General features: G+C 35.0%; 1 protein-coding gene across 1 annotated transcript in view; it reads right to left on the bottom strand.

Moving 5' to 3' along the window:
* TRDN (triadin) overlaps positions 1–17,610 on the bottom strand; it is a 212,082-nt gene that overhangs the window by 160,375 nt on the left and 34,097 nt on the right. The window contains 4 exon segments of the mRNA XM_071742449.1: positions 624–650; positions 2,548–2,685; positions 9,489–9,530; positions 15,823–16,037. Of these exon segments, the coding sequence (XP_071598550.1) occupies positions 624–650; positions 2,548–2,685; positions 9,489–9,530; positions 15,823–16,037 (422 nt within the window).

Raw genomic sequence — 17,610 nt, 5'->3', positions numbered from 1 at the left:
TTACACTTCTTGTTATTATCAAGCTGTGCTCAATTTGCACACTCTAGTTTTAAGAAGTTTTACATCCTATCACCAATACCTCAAGCCATCTAATACATTTTCATTTTGATTTAATAGAAGTTAAACTTAAGTTTTATGTTTCAGCGTAACAATTTCCATGTCTGAAAAGATTTATATATCCTACTTGCTTTATTTGTCTGCTCCAAAAATCTGATGATAACTAAGTAATTTTTTTCAGAAGATTCAGAAGTAGTCTTTATTTTAGGGTTCTGCGTTGGCACAAAGTAAAATGCTTTTACAACACTTCACCATTATTTGTCACTAAATATTCCTCCTATGCTTTTTCTAATTATCTTTTAAATCCAGACATACATGTAACTCACATTGCCTTTACTGGGAGGCCCAGATAAAGGGCAAAGGCACAGATAATATTATTTATTTAGTGCTAATAATTTTTAATGAACATTTTTCAGATACTCTGTATAATAATGAAACAGTTGAGACTTCTCACAGCAAACAGTACAGCAAGAATTATTACTTGGGTTATAGGCAGATATACTAGTTAATTCTTAAAATGGTTGCAAAGTATTTGCTCCCTATAGTAAGGCAACCTTTTGACCAACCTTTTGTCAGGGAAGAATCCACTTCACCTAAACCAAGAGAAAAGAGCAAATATCAGAGAAGAGATACAGTAGTAATAATAACAGCAGCAATAAGAACGTGTCTTTCCACACTGGCACATTTCAATTAAAAAAAAATAAAAATCTGTTCTTTACATGTTAAATGACAAGCACTCTATTCTGAGATTTTGGATTTTTCATAACATATCTCTCTTACCATAGAGGATTTCCTGGGTTTGGGTAGATAAATTCGTTGTGCAGTAGTAACCAAGGAAACATCCAAATCTGTGTTTGTGGTTCTGAATGTTAACTTGTGACTACAATTTAAAATTTCCTAGATTTTATGCGTGTCTTAAGGAAAAGCCTAGAGCTTCCATTTTAGCTCCAAATAATAAAAGTCATATTTAGGCTAACAAGACTGTAAATCTAGCAACACTTCCTGTGAAATCCGAGGCAAAAAAATACTCAGCTTCAGTGGAACTAGGAACATTTGATTGCTGCTGTATGTCATTCCACCTCCACATGGGCTGAGGAATTTAAAGGATTGAGCCTGGACAACTGTTGTGAGTGTGTAGGCTCAGCTGCACTGGCTGCAGCGCCCAAGAGGGCAGGGAGTTCACATGCAAGCACTTTTTATCATATGCAGCAAGTTGCCTATTGCCTTTTCACACTCTTGGTAGGTATTGATGAAATTCCACTTGGAATTTATACTTGGGTATAAGACTGCGACTGAGATTTTCAAACACTTCTTAGTGAGCATTCAGATCTTGATTTTTTATATGTCAAGTATTTTATGACCTTTCCTACTTGCCTTAACACTTAACCACTCGAGTATTTGAAAGTTTGCAGGTACTTTTGGAGCTATGAAATAGGAAAATGAACACTTAAAATTTTAGCAAGCTCTCCATATTTCACCATATTTCATGTTCCGTTTCTAAACCATATAAGAGATTTGCTTTCTACTAGTTGTAAACCATCTCAGAATAGGATGCCCTGTTCACAGACCTGCATATAGCAATCTATCTAGTAGTATTCATATATGGTGCTAATATAAAAAAGCTCATGCACACTATTAAAAGGCAGAGATTTGGTAATATCTCAAGTTTATGAACAAACAGGTGGAAGTCCGTTTCATTAAATGTTGCTTTTTAGTTATATTCTGTTATAGCCAATAGAATATAAAATAAACTACTATGAAATTAAGATTTCACTCCTACACTCTGCTTGTCAAAATGACCAATACGACGTGACATGATGATCCACTACTGCTCTGCTTGTACCAGGGAACTATTCTCTTTATAATGGAAGGATAGTTACTTCCAAACTTGAAATGTTAGCAATATTCTTTCATTTATCAGATTGTGTCAGGTGAGGAATGTTGCTATAATCGCAGAACCATAATTTCTAGTACACAGAATTATTTGTAGTACGCCATCTAAAATCCCCTTAGTTCAGTCAAAGCTCTATTTTCCCCCTTTTTTTCCTCCCAATATATTTTCCTGTCATTAACATATCAAATATAAAAGTTTTAAGTTTCTTGGTCTATCTTGTATATTTATTTGGATTCTTTAGATTCTGGTTGATTAAAAGAAAATAGCTATTACCATTCTCTGAAGCAATATCCTCATGCATATTTTGGTTGTGGCTTTGAAGTCTTGTATAAATTAGCACTCTTTATTTCAAGATGTGCTAATGCTAATATTTAATTCTGACAGCTTTTCTGTAATGGTACATTAAACAGAAGATGAAAGCTAACAAAGAGACCAATTTACTGATTGGAATAGCCAGTAGATGCTTTATTAGCAACAACATTCACTTTTCATTTTGCTTGACCTTCTTGTCTGTGAGGTTAAAAGCTGAGCAAGCCAACATAATGCATGTAAAACAGGAGTTAGAGCAGTTACAGAAGTCTCCACATTACAAATACCTTCATCACTGTCATCATCGTCACTCCATATGATGTCAGACAGAAAAGAAAGAAAGCCATAAAGCCAATCAGTGGTTTCTTCCAGTGTTTCATGAATGATTCTCAGGGGTTCTGTGCTGAGCTTGTTAACAGACCTTCCTAAGTGTAGAGTTTAAAAAACAGAAGCAATTTGAAAAAAAAGATACTCTTTCAGTGATAAAAATTAGTCTTCATTTTCTTCAGGACTAATCATACTACCTTCTTTAACAAAGAATGTGAATGTTAATTGTCATTATTCAAGGTTTTGAGGACAGCTCTCCTTCCTGTGCAAGACTGGTAAAAACTGAATCTTACTGTACTTGCTCTTTGCAGAGTGATTAAGGACACAGTGGATAATTTGGTTTGATACTGCACTCCAAGTTCTGGCTATTCTGCACCTTGGTTAGATAAAGGATAAATATAGATTGGATTCTACCTAATCTCCATAATTTTAGATAACTTCTCCCTTTCAGACAATTTTTTTTTTTTCCTGAACCAGGTCCTCTGCCTGTTGGTGCCAGTTCAGGATTCAATGCCATCTGTCCACTCCTCGGAGCACATCTCTCCATAAACCCCCTCCTTTACACAAATCCTGGCTGAGGAAACTGCTGATCCCTGGTTTTACCTGGTTTAATAATAGACATAAGGTATAATAACCACTGAATCCATGTAAAGAAGAAAACTCCACTTACTTGGGCCAAAATAAACCTGACTCCAGAATGAAGGAGAATGCTAGGACCAAATTGTGTTTCAGACAGCTACTTTCAAACTCGTACTCCTGGTTCCTGTCTTACAAGTTTGCTAGAGTTTCTTTCACATATTCTTTGCTACATCTGCTTACTTAAGTAGTTCTTGTTTTACTGCTCCTGTAGAATTAAGCTGGCAAGAAGGAAGCTATGCAATTTAATGTGCTCCACCTTCCTTGGACCTTAAATGGAAGTGAGATCCCTGATCCCCACTGTAAACACAGTCAGGGAGAGCAGCCATCTGTGGGTAATACAGTTATACACTTCATGGCTTTTCCAATTTTGATTTCACCAGATTCCTCCCTAGCCGACCTTGACCGAGTATTTCTTCTCATCTTTCTGTCCAGCAGATTTTTATTTTCTTGAAATCTCCACCAGACTCCTTAGGATAAGGGACAACTCTCATTCAGTCTATGTTACTGTCCACTGTATTTGAAAAGGCAGACTGTAATGATTGCCCTCCTTGATTGGAGGTTTTCCCCAAATGCAGACAATTGAAGGTATATAAAAAATAAATATGTTTTGGGTCGTTGGCCTAACCTCACTCCTAAGAGTTTCAGTAGAAGTATACACATTGAATTTAGCTATATCAAGATAGGAACCATATCTCTGTTTACCACTATCTGTCTGTATGCAAATATTTAAGTTGGAAGTTAAACATAAGTCTCTTCAGAACTACATCTGGTTGCAGTGTTGGGACTCACAAGCCAAGTCTTAACACTAACCAATAGTCTTACATGGACTTGCAGTTTACAAACACAGGCAAAGTGCAGATGTGAAGCAACTTCTCTGGTGGCAGCAGTATGAACATTTATTTTCTGAAAGTACTGTAATGAAATATACAAGTATGTACTTAATTGAAATAGAAATATATCACTAAATAAATGATTTTCTTTCTAATGAAACAATCTGAAACAGAAAAGACCAGCCTGACTTTCTATTATTTTACATCTGCTCATCAATAATGTAGACCAAAGAACTATTTTGGTTACTGTTTCTTTGAAGACTGTATTATATAGATATGTGCTCCCAAACAATCAGGGACATCATAGAAATTAATCGTGTGACACAATGAAATTATATAATTGCAAAGAAATATGCATCATCTCTTCATTTACTGTATTAGTGTGTGTTCTATTGTTTTCAAAAAGATTAAGTAGTATAACAGGGAATATTAAGTTTGCTTATCATTAGACATTTGTTTATTTTCATTGGTCTCATGCACTGAGATGTAAATAATTCGGGTTTTTTAACTGATTTGCCACAAATGGTCTTCTCATGTGTTTGCTAGGAGAATGAAGGCCTATATTTAGGCTAATAAAAAGTAAATCTGCAACCCAGACCCTGATGTCATTTACACTTTATTCTAAGCTGACTTACAGAATAGACATGGCCAGAGGGATCCTAGCATAACTGAGGTTTTGATTCACAAGCAGGGATGGTTTAATTTTGGACAGATGCCTTGATTTCCAGTCTGGATGTCCACCTACCCTTTACCCACTGGTTGCTTAGGGATGGTTCAGTTGCCTTTACAGCCACAGGTTTTCACAGCTGTGGAGACTACAGCTGTAAACTAAGTAATAATTGGTGACTTTGTTTTTGCTTTTTTTTTTTTTTTTGCTTTTTTCCTCTCTCTCTTTTTTTTTTTTTTTTTTTTTTTTTTTTTTTTTAATGTGCTGGTCTATCAACCAGCAGTTCGAGAACTGCTTCACAGGAAGCAGAGCTGTCCCCTCAGGCAGGCAAGGGAAATGCTCAGAGAAGAGCAAGATCAAGTGCAAAGGAAATTATTCCAACCACCCCAAGGCAAGCCATCTTTGCTGATGAATCAGAGCCCTCAATGTCATATCCTGGTCTTTAATTCACAACATCTTCACAGTAAACTATGAAAACGGATTAGAAATTTTAACTCTCCAGAGGCAAAATCTTCCAGTCACACCTAACCTAACAGGCCCAAGTTGCAAATCCTGTTTAACATTAAAAGCTTAGAAAAAAACAGTCTGGGTCTGTGTAGAGGACACTTTAGTGGTATTTTCAAAATTAAATTTTGCATACAAAGAGATATGGTGAGATACAAAGCAAATGACATGGGCCTGGAAAGTTGTCTCCTTGTGCATACCTGTGGTCAACTTCTGTTGTATTTTCTCTGTTTTAAAAAAGTAGTGCTAACTAATAATTTTTCCTAAAATGCTTAAGAATACCACACCAGGTAACAGAAGTGAAACAAATCCACAATCAAATCCATAACAAATCAAATTTCAAAACCAGGGACAGGCGAAGAAGGGGAAGCAGGAAAAAATCAAATTTCACAACAAGTGAAATCAAATCTACAATTTCAGCTCTCCCCACAACTTTAACAACAGGTTCTTCTCCTAGTAGAACAAAACACAAAGCCCAAAGGAAATAAAGAAATTCAGGGGGGAAAAGATAGAGAGAAAGATGTCATTTCCCTCTCACACACATGCAAAGAAAGATAGCCTTTTCCCGAGGATTTGCATATTCTTGCTTCAGAACTGAAGTTGGGAGAATGCAGATTTCCATAACAAAGTTTGAGCTCATTATTTTGATTTTTTTTTCTTAATTTAAGAGTACAATATGATGATTAATTTCTAAACCAGTCATGGATTCAACATATTCAGACTGGATTAGCTGTCCTCTGTCTTACACAGTATATTTTAAAACCAATCTTACAATGTAGATCTCTTGATAGCATATATAACATACTATGTAATATATAATTTGTAACTAATATATAACTATAAAATATAATTAACATATAATATGTCATATATATTGCTCTGGGAATAGGAGAGGTCTTGATTTAAACTGTAAAGAGCCTTTAAGAGTGCAGAGTATTTCTCAGATTGATACACACTGTGAAGTTTTACCTTATGTTGAACTTGTAAATAAAGACTGAGCCAATTGCTCTTAGATTATATAGTAGAAACTAAATATTTTTCAAAGCAGGTAGAAGGAAAGAGGTGAAGGGAAGTGAATGGTTACTCAGCAGGTTAAGCTAATGGATGAAACATGCAATTAATATTGAAGAATTTTGTTGACAGTATGTAATTTCATTTAATCACAGCTTAAATTCAGATTATCCTAGCTAGTCAAATGTAACTGAAAGACAGGAGCTGAATCCCTGGTGATTTCTAGACTCCCCAGAAAGCAATACAGAAAGACATATTGTGACTGTTGAAAGGCAAGTTTCTCACTTTCCTTTGACATCTTTTTTAGGTTTATATGAATTAATTACCAAACATGCCCATCCCTTCCCAGAGACTAAGAAAGAAAGGAAGCCTGAAAATTTAGCGTGAACATGACACCTTATTTTCATATAGTTGAGGTATGTGACATGGATCCTATTAGTGGGTTTTTTTCATATTTAAAACCTTCTTACTATTATCCACTTCGACTAAGCACTCAGATTTGTAACTTTAAATTCATAATTAATTCAGGTAATTAAGACTATTCAGCTTGATAAATAACTGGCATTCCAAAACAGCACTGGTACCACCAACAATGGTTTGCTGTTTTTTTATTACTTGGTACAGCATAAGAGATGTTTTTCAGTTCAATAAAATAGGTTTCAGTTCTACTGTACTCATGCTTTTTTTCTGTTTTTAGAGTGAGACCTTCAAAATTTCAATTACAGAACTTTCTTCCAAATGCTGAAATCACAGTCAAATTGAAGAACTTTATGTACTACCTTTTTTTGAAGGAACATAACAACTTAATTGCAGGAAAAATCAACTAAATTTAGTTGGAGAATGTCTGTTACCTACTGAAGATATCTTCAAGACAGTTTGGAATCTTGTTTGCATTTCCTTTACTAAACATATGCTAATTTGGTTGTTTAGAAAACAATTTTAGGTGTGTTATAGGTATTACATACTTTTGAAAACTTCCTATGTCCACCTCGCTTTCATGATCATTATATTAAAACTAAACTACTACAATTCTATGTAGCTCTCCAGGATCATTGGTTCAGAAATAGAAATTTGATTCGAAATGTGGAAACAAGAATTATGGCCAACCAATTTCTTCAGTTTTGAACTTTGCTTAGCTCACAAATTTTGGCTCCAATTCTTTAAAAAATAGAAAGTATACCTTCAAAGGTAATTATTAATGCTCATTTAACAGACTTCTTTGAAATCAGCTACTGGCAGATTTCCAAAGTCCTTCAGTCAGCATTAGGAACATTCTTCGGACAGATAATTTTTATAAAGTTACAAAGTCACTTCAACTTCATTAAAACTGTGGCATTTTGTGAACAGAAGAAACTTTCTTTTTTCATCAGGACTCATAACAGGTGCTTTAAAAATGACTTTTGGAAATAAGTATTGATTAATGTCATGGTATGATTTGTTGTATCTCCTCAAGAAAATCTGGTTATGTTTCATGGTCTGTGTTGTTTATTCCTGTGAAGCACAAACCAGAAAGTGACTAATTGATTCATCTCTGCTAATCACTTCAGTCATTATTCCAGTCTTAATAACTTACAGGAGTGTAGCCTCCTATCAATCTTTTTGGCTTGTCAAATAGTTAAATTTATACTCCGAGTTCAATCTATTTTAAACTACTGTGAGTTGTTGGGGTTTTTTTCTGTCCGTTTCGTTTGTTTGAGGTTTGGTTTCTTCTTTTTTTGTTTTTTGGTTTTTTTGGGTGGGAGGTTTAGGTGGAGAATTTTTTGGGTTTTTTTTCTCGGGGGGGTGTTTTTGTTGGTTTTTTTTTTTAGTTGCAGCTAATTACTTAATAACTGTTGAATTTTCATATATTACATATTTGGACTCCAGTGAATTGGATTCAATTAAATTACAAATTATGGTAATTATGTGGTGTAAAGATTGATCTATGAGATATAATGTAATTCATTGATACTGACAAGTTGATTAAGACAGAGAATTTCTGTCATGTTTGATAAAATACATAAATATAAAATAGGCTTTTGATAAAAGCCTAACACTAGTTTGTGATAATAAAACATATCCTAGTTTTAATAAAATAACATCTCATAAATCTAGAGATGCTTGTATTTTAATATGAAAGTCTGTAAATTTTTAAGATTTGTTATTCATAGCAGTAATTTGTTTCTACTCTGCGGTCTTCTGAAGAGTAGTATCTAACGTATCAAACTCAATGCACACATAAAGTTTTCCATTAATAATATTCCAGTTTATCAGCATAGGTGTCTTTAGCTCTGTATCTTGCTGTTTCATACACTAACATTTTTTTCTTAAGCTTACAGCACTAAGCCTCAGAACAAACTCTGGTGGGTACCATTGAATTAGAAATATAAAAATAACAATTTAGTTTTGAATGATAAATGCACTGAATTATATGTATAAAAAATATTAATGAAAACTTTGATTCAGTATTGTCACTGGTAATTTCCACTTTACAGGTATGCACATTGTAAATATGAAGACTACAATCTGTAGTATAAATCTGCCTTTTTATCAGCCTTAGATAACTATGCTAAGGTTAAACCCACAGAGAAAACCTCACCTTAAAGTGGACAAAGGCCTTTTTACCCAAAATGAGAACCAAGAATCTATAACTAGAATCTACTTACCAAAATTAAGAAGGAAGTCACAAAGTGTCACAAAGTATAAAGTAATTTGAGGGTCTTTTGATACAGCCATAGACACGGACAAGAATGTAGGTTTAGGGTGGGCTTTATATGTAATTTACATGATTTGATTTGATATCAGCTGAAAGACTTTGAGTTTGATGGATCAGACCTTAATTAGGCAGTGTTTTTCTGAGCAGCCAAACTTTTTACCTAAAATAATTTGAAGCTTTATTTTTTCCTCACTCTAAGGGTTCAGTTTTCTGTCTAAGGACAGAGAACTTCAGGCTAAAACAGCAACGTAAGAGGATTTTACGACATTTTTAAAGGTGATTTACAAGGCTAGAATGAGTATCTCTCAGCTTGCTACTACTTCCTAGGAATCCCCTGACTGAGGACACCTCTTAGCTGACAAACCAATTTCAAGCATGATGTGCAAAGGAGGGAGGAGGCAATTGCCATGAACCTTGCAGTCCCAGCCAGCCAAGTTGGGGTTAGCAGAGAAGCGGTGCTGCCGTGTCCTGGCACTCTGCTGGTGCTCATGCTTTGTGATCGCAGACCCCAGGCACACACAGGGATTCAGAGCACTGCAGGCAGAGCATCTTTACCAGGTGGTAAACAGGGATCATCACAATGTTGTGAATAGGTGGCTATAGAGGATGGCAACAGGATGAACCCCAGAGAGGCCAATAAAAAAAAAAAAAAAAAAAAAAAAGGAAGAAAGACTGTTAGAGCAGAAATGAACATCCTAGGCGTCTCTTGCCTAAAGGAAGCAGTTAAGGAGCTAAGTGAGGAGTTATTTCATATCTGTGCTGCTGCTGCTATGAAGCAGAAATTGCATTTCATTAAAGAGAAAAACAATACACTGCAAGTGTGAGATAATACTATATGAATCAGAGCAATGAAAAAATGTGGTTAAATAAGGCACGGGTATTTTCACAAGTTACAAACATCTTCTATTACTGAAAAGAATATATTACATATAGTTGATTTTAATTGAATTATTTTTATTTCTTCAGTAGCAAATAACCAAATAATTACATCACGGCAACTGTTATTTAAATTAATTATTGATTTTCTTTGCATGCTTAAAATTAGAAATGTTATTGATATCATTATGGGATAGAAATTTGAGTTGTGTCCCATGAGGCACTTTTAAGCATGCAAGACATTTCTCTTCTTAGATCCCTCCTTATACCCAGCTTCTGAAATTTCACATTTTCACTTTCATGACCTCGTGAAGTTTAATCTAACACAATTTATCACCTTGTATATGCTAGACCTTTTGGGATGAACATGATACTTGCATCACTGCAGTACTTCATGGACTGTCATTCTTCTCAATATAAACTGATTTTCTAGGAGTTTATACTGCAGAGTGAAACACAGGAAATAAGATGTCACCTGGGCAGAACTTCTTTGAAATGGAATTGGGTTTAAATCTCTGTAGCTGTTTTAACATTACTGAAGAGAATGAAAAAAAAATTTGTAGGGTTTGGGTATATTAGTGGAATTACCATATAATTCAATTAAGTATTTCTTCAACCACTTTAAAATGTCTAAGCTGTTTATTCATGCTCTGGATTGACACATGTAAATACAGTAAAAATTGTCTTTCAAAAGACTATAGCACTGTTCTGATAAGTTCCAAGGTGAGTACAGTGAGACCCAACACCTTTTTTTACCTCTCATTTTTGTGGGGAAGATTTATCTTGGGTTTTGCATGTGTGGAAAAGCTTTTTCCAATTATTTGAATTTGGTGAAGCTGTTAAAAGTTGCTTACACCAAGAAACAAAATGATCTGTTCCATTAAGCTTGCTGGTGCTTTAAAATAAGCCTTTTTTTTCTGAATAAAGTTAAAGGTGTTATCACTTTCAATACTGGGGAACATACTGTCAAAACATACAAGATATGCTTTTCTTTTTCAAGTCCTTAAAAGTTTCCAGTTAATGCAAGTCAAATTGACTGATCACAGCGTGATGACAATCCAGGAGAAAAAAAATGATGTGTATGTATTTAATAATGGTTATCTTAAAAAAAAACCCAAACCAAAAACATAACCCAAAAATCCTGGTAATGATGATACAAACTCTGCACCTAATAGCTTTTGCACCTTACAGTTTTTACATGCAGGAGACGGAGGAAAACAATACCCCTGTGGCAGTCATACAGTATAAACTGTTTGGAGTCCTTTTCTTCATGTGTCTTTTTTCTCCAGAAATACAGATGTTCATGTGAATATATGGCTCTTAATTTTCAGGTTTTTTAATTTTCCTCTGCTGGAGAATATTAATAGGTATATCATCCTGACTAACCAGGGCCAGCAAAAAGCTTTCTGTCACTACAAGACAGCAAAGACCATAAGATAAGGAAGGTAAACAGTGACTTCAGGCTGTGTTAATCAGAAGCTGATGCCATAGACCCCACAAAAATTTGGCCAGATGTTCTGACATTAAACGAAAAAGGGGGGGAAAAGTGTTAAAACAAAACATCTGACTGGAATCCCTTCTGCTCCTTTTGGAGGTAGGAGCTCCACGCCTCTCTGTTCTGGTAGCTCGTCATTCCTGTCCTTGACAGGCATTACCTCCACAAAAATCCTTCTTTGCTGCAGGTCTCTAAAAAACGATTTTACGGTTGAGCAAAACTGAATTATCCACCACAAGGCTACTCTTTTTCCACTTATGAGAGCAGCCATAATAAAATGGCAGGCTCACTGTGCTCTGTGTGTATTCTATATTTTTCACTTAAGATTATTTTGTGAACAGTCTTTGGATTTCATAGATTTGGTGAGGTTTCATTAGGTTTGATTGACTCTGGCCTTTAGGTGACTCACTAAATCTCTATTAATTTACTCTGAATATTGAACACTCCAGATCTGAAATTAGGGTAGTGTTAATTAGTTGTACTTGGTCACAGGGGTGGCAAGGAATTCTAAATTCATTATTAGCGCATTAACAAATGTGGGTTCTTGGGCAATCAATCCTTAGGACTAAAATAATCTTAAATTATTTAGTTACATTTACCCATTAAAATATATAATCCAGTTATGTGTACAAGAAATGCATGAAAAGCATTAATGAATTATGAAGCTGATTAACAAGGTGTGTTTTCTAACACAAAGTATGGCAGTAATAACAAACTGTTGCAAAGCATGCAATCAAACTAAAATGATTTTTTTCTGCGTTTCTGAAAATCCTGAGAACATATACAAGGGAGTATGATCCTTTTTTTGCATATTTGTACATGGTACATTCTGAATGAGATTCATAGTTTCTTATCTCAGGCTTTTGTAATGCATGTCACCTTCACACCACATTACAAATATATTTTTCAGTCATGTATAGTTGTACAATACAGTATGATAGGAATGTAAGCCTTCATTTCTTTCCTCAATGGAATGAATGCAACACACTAAGGCAAAACACTGCAAAATTTAATTTCCAACTTCAGGGTATGAGTGAATCTTTCAGCACTGATCCAATTCTTGTCTCAGGCTTTCCTCAAAATCCACTGCCAAAGTTGAATTGCAGATCCCACCTCTGTTCTAAACTCTGAACAAGCTGACACATAACCACCATGGAGGCACAGCCTTACACAAGCAACCTGTAACACAGGGCCCCCCTGCAATATTTTTTATCATAACCAGTACCTCCTGAACACTACACATTTTACTACTGAATTTATAGTAATCATGTTCTGGGTGTGTAAAATTGCACAAAATATATCTTTTTATGAGTGGAGTTTAAATTAATGTAATCTAACTACAGCTACCTAAAACTTAATTGTTATCCTCTGTTAGCTTCCCTCAGTTCTAAAGGCTTTTTTTCAAATACTGAGTAGGGAGGGTGCCCTAAAATGTAATTCACCACATCCATTTTAGTTATGAAACCAAACCTGGGACAAATTTCATCTTATAGAAATTGTCAAAATTTTCAAACTTGATTCTTTAGTTCCTAAAGAACACGAAACCATAGTAATCAAGAAGCAGAATCTATGGGTTGGCCCTCTAATCATAGAGGGATTCACAGTGGAAATATGAAGTTTATACTGATAAATTTTATGCTGATAAAAAGAATACATAAGAACTAAAACACATATACTGATACTTCATGTCTTTTTGGAATTATTTGCTTTCAAGACAATTAGTTGTTGAATAAGAAAACAATGCTTGTGTTAAGTCTAAAATACTTCCTCTGCTGAGCTGGTGTGTTTCTACTGAGCCCCATGAGTCTCTGAGTAATCATAACAAATAAAACTTCCTTTACTGCCCAAAGGCTAGCAGCTCTGTAGTGCAACCAGAAGGGACTAATCTGTGTATGTTCCTCAGCCACACAGTTCCCAGCCTGATTTCCTATGTCATCCCAGTCCTGTTTTCTGCTGCAGTCAGTCCTACCAGTACCTCTGCTGCAGATCCCATCATTTCTGGCACAGAAACATAGTGGGAGTGTCTGGTGGGAGCTCACAGTTCAGAGCCAGCCCCTGTGTGGAGGTGTTTGGCATTTGACCCAGGTCTCCCAAAGCTCTCCCAGCTCAGGTCCTTGTTACCCATAATTGTGGCAAAGGGCTGGCACTGCAGATGTGTGCAGGATGTGTTTAGGTTGTCCCACTAGGAACCACTATGAAACTCCTGCACAAAAATGCTTAACTACATGAATGAGTAAACTCCTGATTTCAAAAGTCACAGATCCAATTATTTGCAAGGCTAGAGAATCTGCCCCTTAGTTAACTTTGTGTCTCCACTGAGATTTTTTGCTGGATGCTTCCTAAGTACCTCATGTGACTAACAGAATCTCTTTCTGTCCAAAAAGATGTCATTACCTCCACTGGAGGCCAAGAGTCAAACTGTCAGAGGGTAAAAATTATTCTGCTATCAGTAACATCAGGTAGGTGATCCTAAGTGAAATTTCCAGCTTCTTCCATGGAATTTTTATAAAACAGGTCTACCCTGGAAAAATCAGACTGAGTAGGAATTCAGGGGTTAAAATCCAAGGGTCATGATTAAGAGCTATGTAGCCATTGCTATATTTATGTAACAGTATATTAAATCTTTGTTGGAAGGAGCAATTCCTTCTTTTAACATTTACCCTTGAGACTCAGTTTAGACATTGGCTTAATTAATGGCTTAGGAACAAAAATATCTTTTTGGAAGGAAAAGAAATCAGCTCATGAATTCAAAATACTGGAGTATCTTCTCTCAGAGATCTCCACAAAATACAAACTCACCCTGCTGTTTCAATTTCATAATATTTTCTATACAGCCTGGTCTGAAAATGTCAGTTTCCATCAATGCCTGTGGGAGTTGAGATCATTTAACCAATACAACATGAACATCGGATTTCCATCTGCTTAGAAAGTTTCCTTCAGCTTCCAATATGAATACAGATTCTCGTTTCTTAGCATTACTCTGTGCATGTGTGAGCTGACAGCCAGTTCAGGAGTTGCTTAATTTAAGAGTTTATTCTGAGTTACACTCTGGATCTTGACTGCTCATTGAGAACATATTAAGAACACGACTGATTGACTTATAGTTAATATGGAAAATCAAAAGCAGAATATGGTGGTTTGTCTCTCTTGGCTTAATCCTATGTTGTAGCAGGGAGTATGTGGTGTTAAAATCTGATGCCTGTTTTGAGAGGATGAGTCAAAAGTAATTTATGTTTTGCTGAGACTCAAGTGACTTCCTTCTGAAAATTAGGACAGATAAGAAGTAAAAAATTTAATGGAGATTTGTGATATGTTTTCTCCACATTTCAAGCTCCTTTGTCATCCATTGATCCAGAACTGGTCGGTTTCTTTCAAGATCTATTTGTGTCTCAGAAACTTTTTGATTAAGTCAGGAGGTCAATATTGATATTTAGCAGAACAAAAAAACTATGGATTTATCAGTAAACTAATAAAGTCCAGAAAAGTAACTTTGAAACCTCCACTCAATTCATTTTGAATTAAAAGACTGCAGTCTTAATTTAAGTTCCTAGTTAATAATTGTGACTATTGTGATCACTTCAGAGATGGAGTCTTATTTAAGAAAGAAAAGGACCCTAATACGTTTTTTCTGTTTCACATGCACATTTCCCACTTGATACAGGATATTTACCTCACAAAAGTCTTACAGTTGAAGTGGCTTGCTGAAAGCTAAGCACCCAACACAAATATAAGTGGTTAATTTATTTGATCTTTCATTACATATCATTGCTAGCTACAGGATAGAAAAATTAAGAAGCAGTGAGATAACATCCATTTCCCATTCCTTTCTTCTTGTTCCTCAACCAAAATCACATTCCCAGTACCACCCACTTCTTTTTCATCCTTGACCTCAGTAACCAGTGTGTACCCCACAACCTGAGCTTGTTCACTGTTTACTAAATCTTGAACTAGGCTAGAATTATTGCCTTATTGAAGACAGGGGTGAGACTTAGTCAATATTAAGGTGTTTATGGTTTTTGAAGAGGAACTTAGAGTTAGTATGTTTAGAAATTCTCTCTTGCATTTTTCTTGTCATTGAACTGTATGAGCAAGTGTCAGAATACTCAAGGCAACTATTAAAGTTACAAATGTTTAAATTAAACTTATTAAATTTAAATTAAACTTAATATATTTAATAACATGTAAGCTAATTAATTTTGTTTTCTATAAATAATTTTATATAGAAACCAGAAATCTGACTATACATGCTCATACACTTATTGTGTTACTGTCAACAGACACATTTTCCAGGAGTAGGATGGGCTGCAGAATGGAGAGATTTAAATCATAAAGATGTATGAAGTGCAAATTAATATATTCTGACATTTCTCACAACATCTCCTCTCTTGGTAAACTCAGCAGAGACACTGTGCTGTCTCCAAGAAGAGTAGAGACATGTATATTTACATAATACTCACTCCTTAATAAATTTTAAAATGTTGCTATACAAGACATCAAACAGAATATGCTGTATTTTACCTGCAAAGTTTTTGTAATCCACCAAGTCAAACACTACAATAGCTACTGCTGACCAGGTAACAATCAGAGCAACAACCAGTATCCATGCTGCTGGTGAGCTGAACGTTGTCACGAAGTCTTCTGTAATTGATTTCTTGCCCACTTTCATGGATGTTGAGGGAACGGATCCGTTCTTACCATCTATTATTGTCGTAGTTGTAGACATATGTCCTAGGCAAATAGTCAAGGAATAGGAAACAGAATTTTAGCACTTGAGACCTAAAAACCAAGTGTATAAGTGTTCTGAAATCAGTCTGTAAGAATACTTAAAATAAATTACATTATTAAATACAATTAGCTTTCTAGGTGTTGCTCTGGAACAGTGGCCACTTTTAGGAAGTTAATTTGGGAGCAAACATGGTGAAATAGCCACAATCCGCCTTTGTGATTCTAATGACATTTTTTAGTCTGCCATGATTAGCTACAGACATAGGGAAGTGATTGATGAAAGCATAAAATATTATTACTCTCCAAAGGACTGTCTTGTTATGGGCTGTAGGCCAGATTCTCAGGTGATGTGATTAAGTGTATCACCAATGCCTGGAATGGAGCTAATGTGTCTATGCCACTCAAAGTTTGGCTAAAATTCTAATGGACAAGGACACATATCAGTGGCAATGAGAATGTATATACTCCATTTCATCAAACAGAAACACAAATTATTTACATGTTCAGTATCCAAAAAATTTGCAAAGAGGTTTGTAGCTAATTTTTAAATACCTTTGTTTGTGGTATTTTTCACTTAATGAAATAAACTCCCAATAAACAATATTTATAGTGACAAAGCGGATTTAATTGCAGAAAGCACAGGTTTGGTATCAGAAAGCTGGTAGGAGGGTGAGCATGTATCTTAGCTAAAAAAACCTCTGACACATTAACCATTTAGTGGTAATGACACACGACCACATTTGAAAGTTCTCAAATTACTCTGCTTCATGAAAGACAGTGATGATCTACATGATCTTGAATGGTATTTTTCAATATATGCAATAATAACAATATTCATAACTCCACAGTCAAAACCAGCAGAAGAGCATAGTACCCCCCCTTTGTTTAGTATACAATATCTGCTCGTATGCCACTGTTAAAATATTTGAAGATGTGTTTTATATATTTATATATATATGTATATATATATATATGTATATATATCCTGGTCTGGTTCCTATATATATCCTATATATATATATATCCTGATCTATCGTATATAAATATGTCATTAGAAGGCTTCTAATCCTTACATAATGAATATTGGTTTTGTTCTTTTTTTCTGTAGAAAGTGAGAAGCGTGTTCTGAAGTGATGCTGAAATGACCTTTATCTATTTCACACACATAAATTTCTTTTTTGTTATTTTTTTTTTGTTATGTGTGCACTTGCCTTAGCTCTACCTTTCCAGCTTGCTGCTGCACAAGCATCCTTGCAATCATCACTGCCTTCCTTCAAGTCCCAGAAAGTGGCTCTGCTACACAACAATATTGCATAAGCAGAACAATACTGGCATATGACAAGCTTTTGTTACTTATTTTAAATTTAGTCTTATGTATAGAATGTTTATTCTGTTTATGAATAATGTCTATCTACTAGCATGGGATTCATACACTTAAAAAAATTTTGTAAACCCATCACTGCTTCCATTTATCCAAAAATAAATATTAAATCAAGTATTTCACAGTAGGAGGAAAAATCTACTAAGCAAAAACTAGCAATAGAGACCATATTTCTAAAGTAAAATTCAAAATCAATAGCA

Source organism: Heliangelus exortis, chromosome 3 (genome assembly GCF_036169615.1).
Source record: "Heliangelus exortis chromosome 3, bHelExo1.hap1, whole genome shotgun sequence".
NCBI classification, from domain to species: domain Eukaryota; kingdom Metazoa; phylum Chordata; class Aves; order Apodiformes; family Trochilidae; genus Heliangelus; species Heliangelus exortis.
This window is presented reverse-complemented; position numbering and strand designations above follow the sequence as displayed.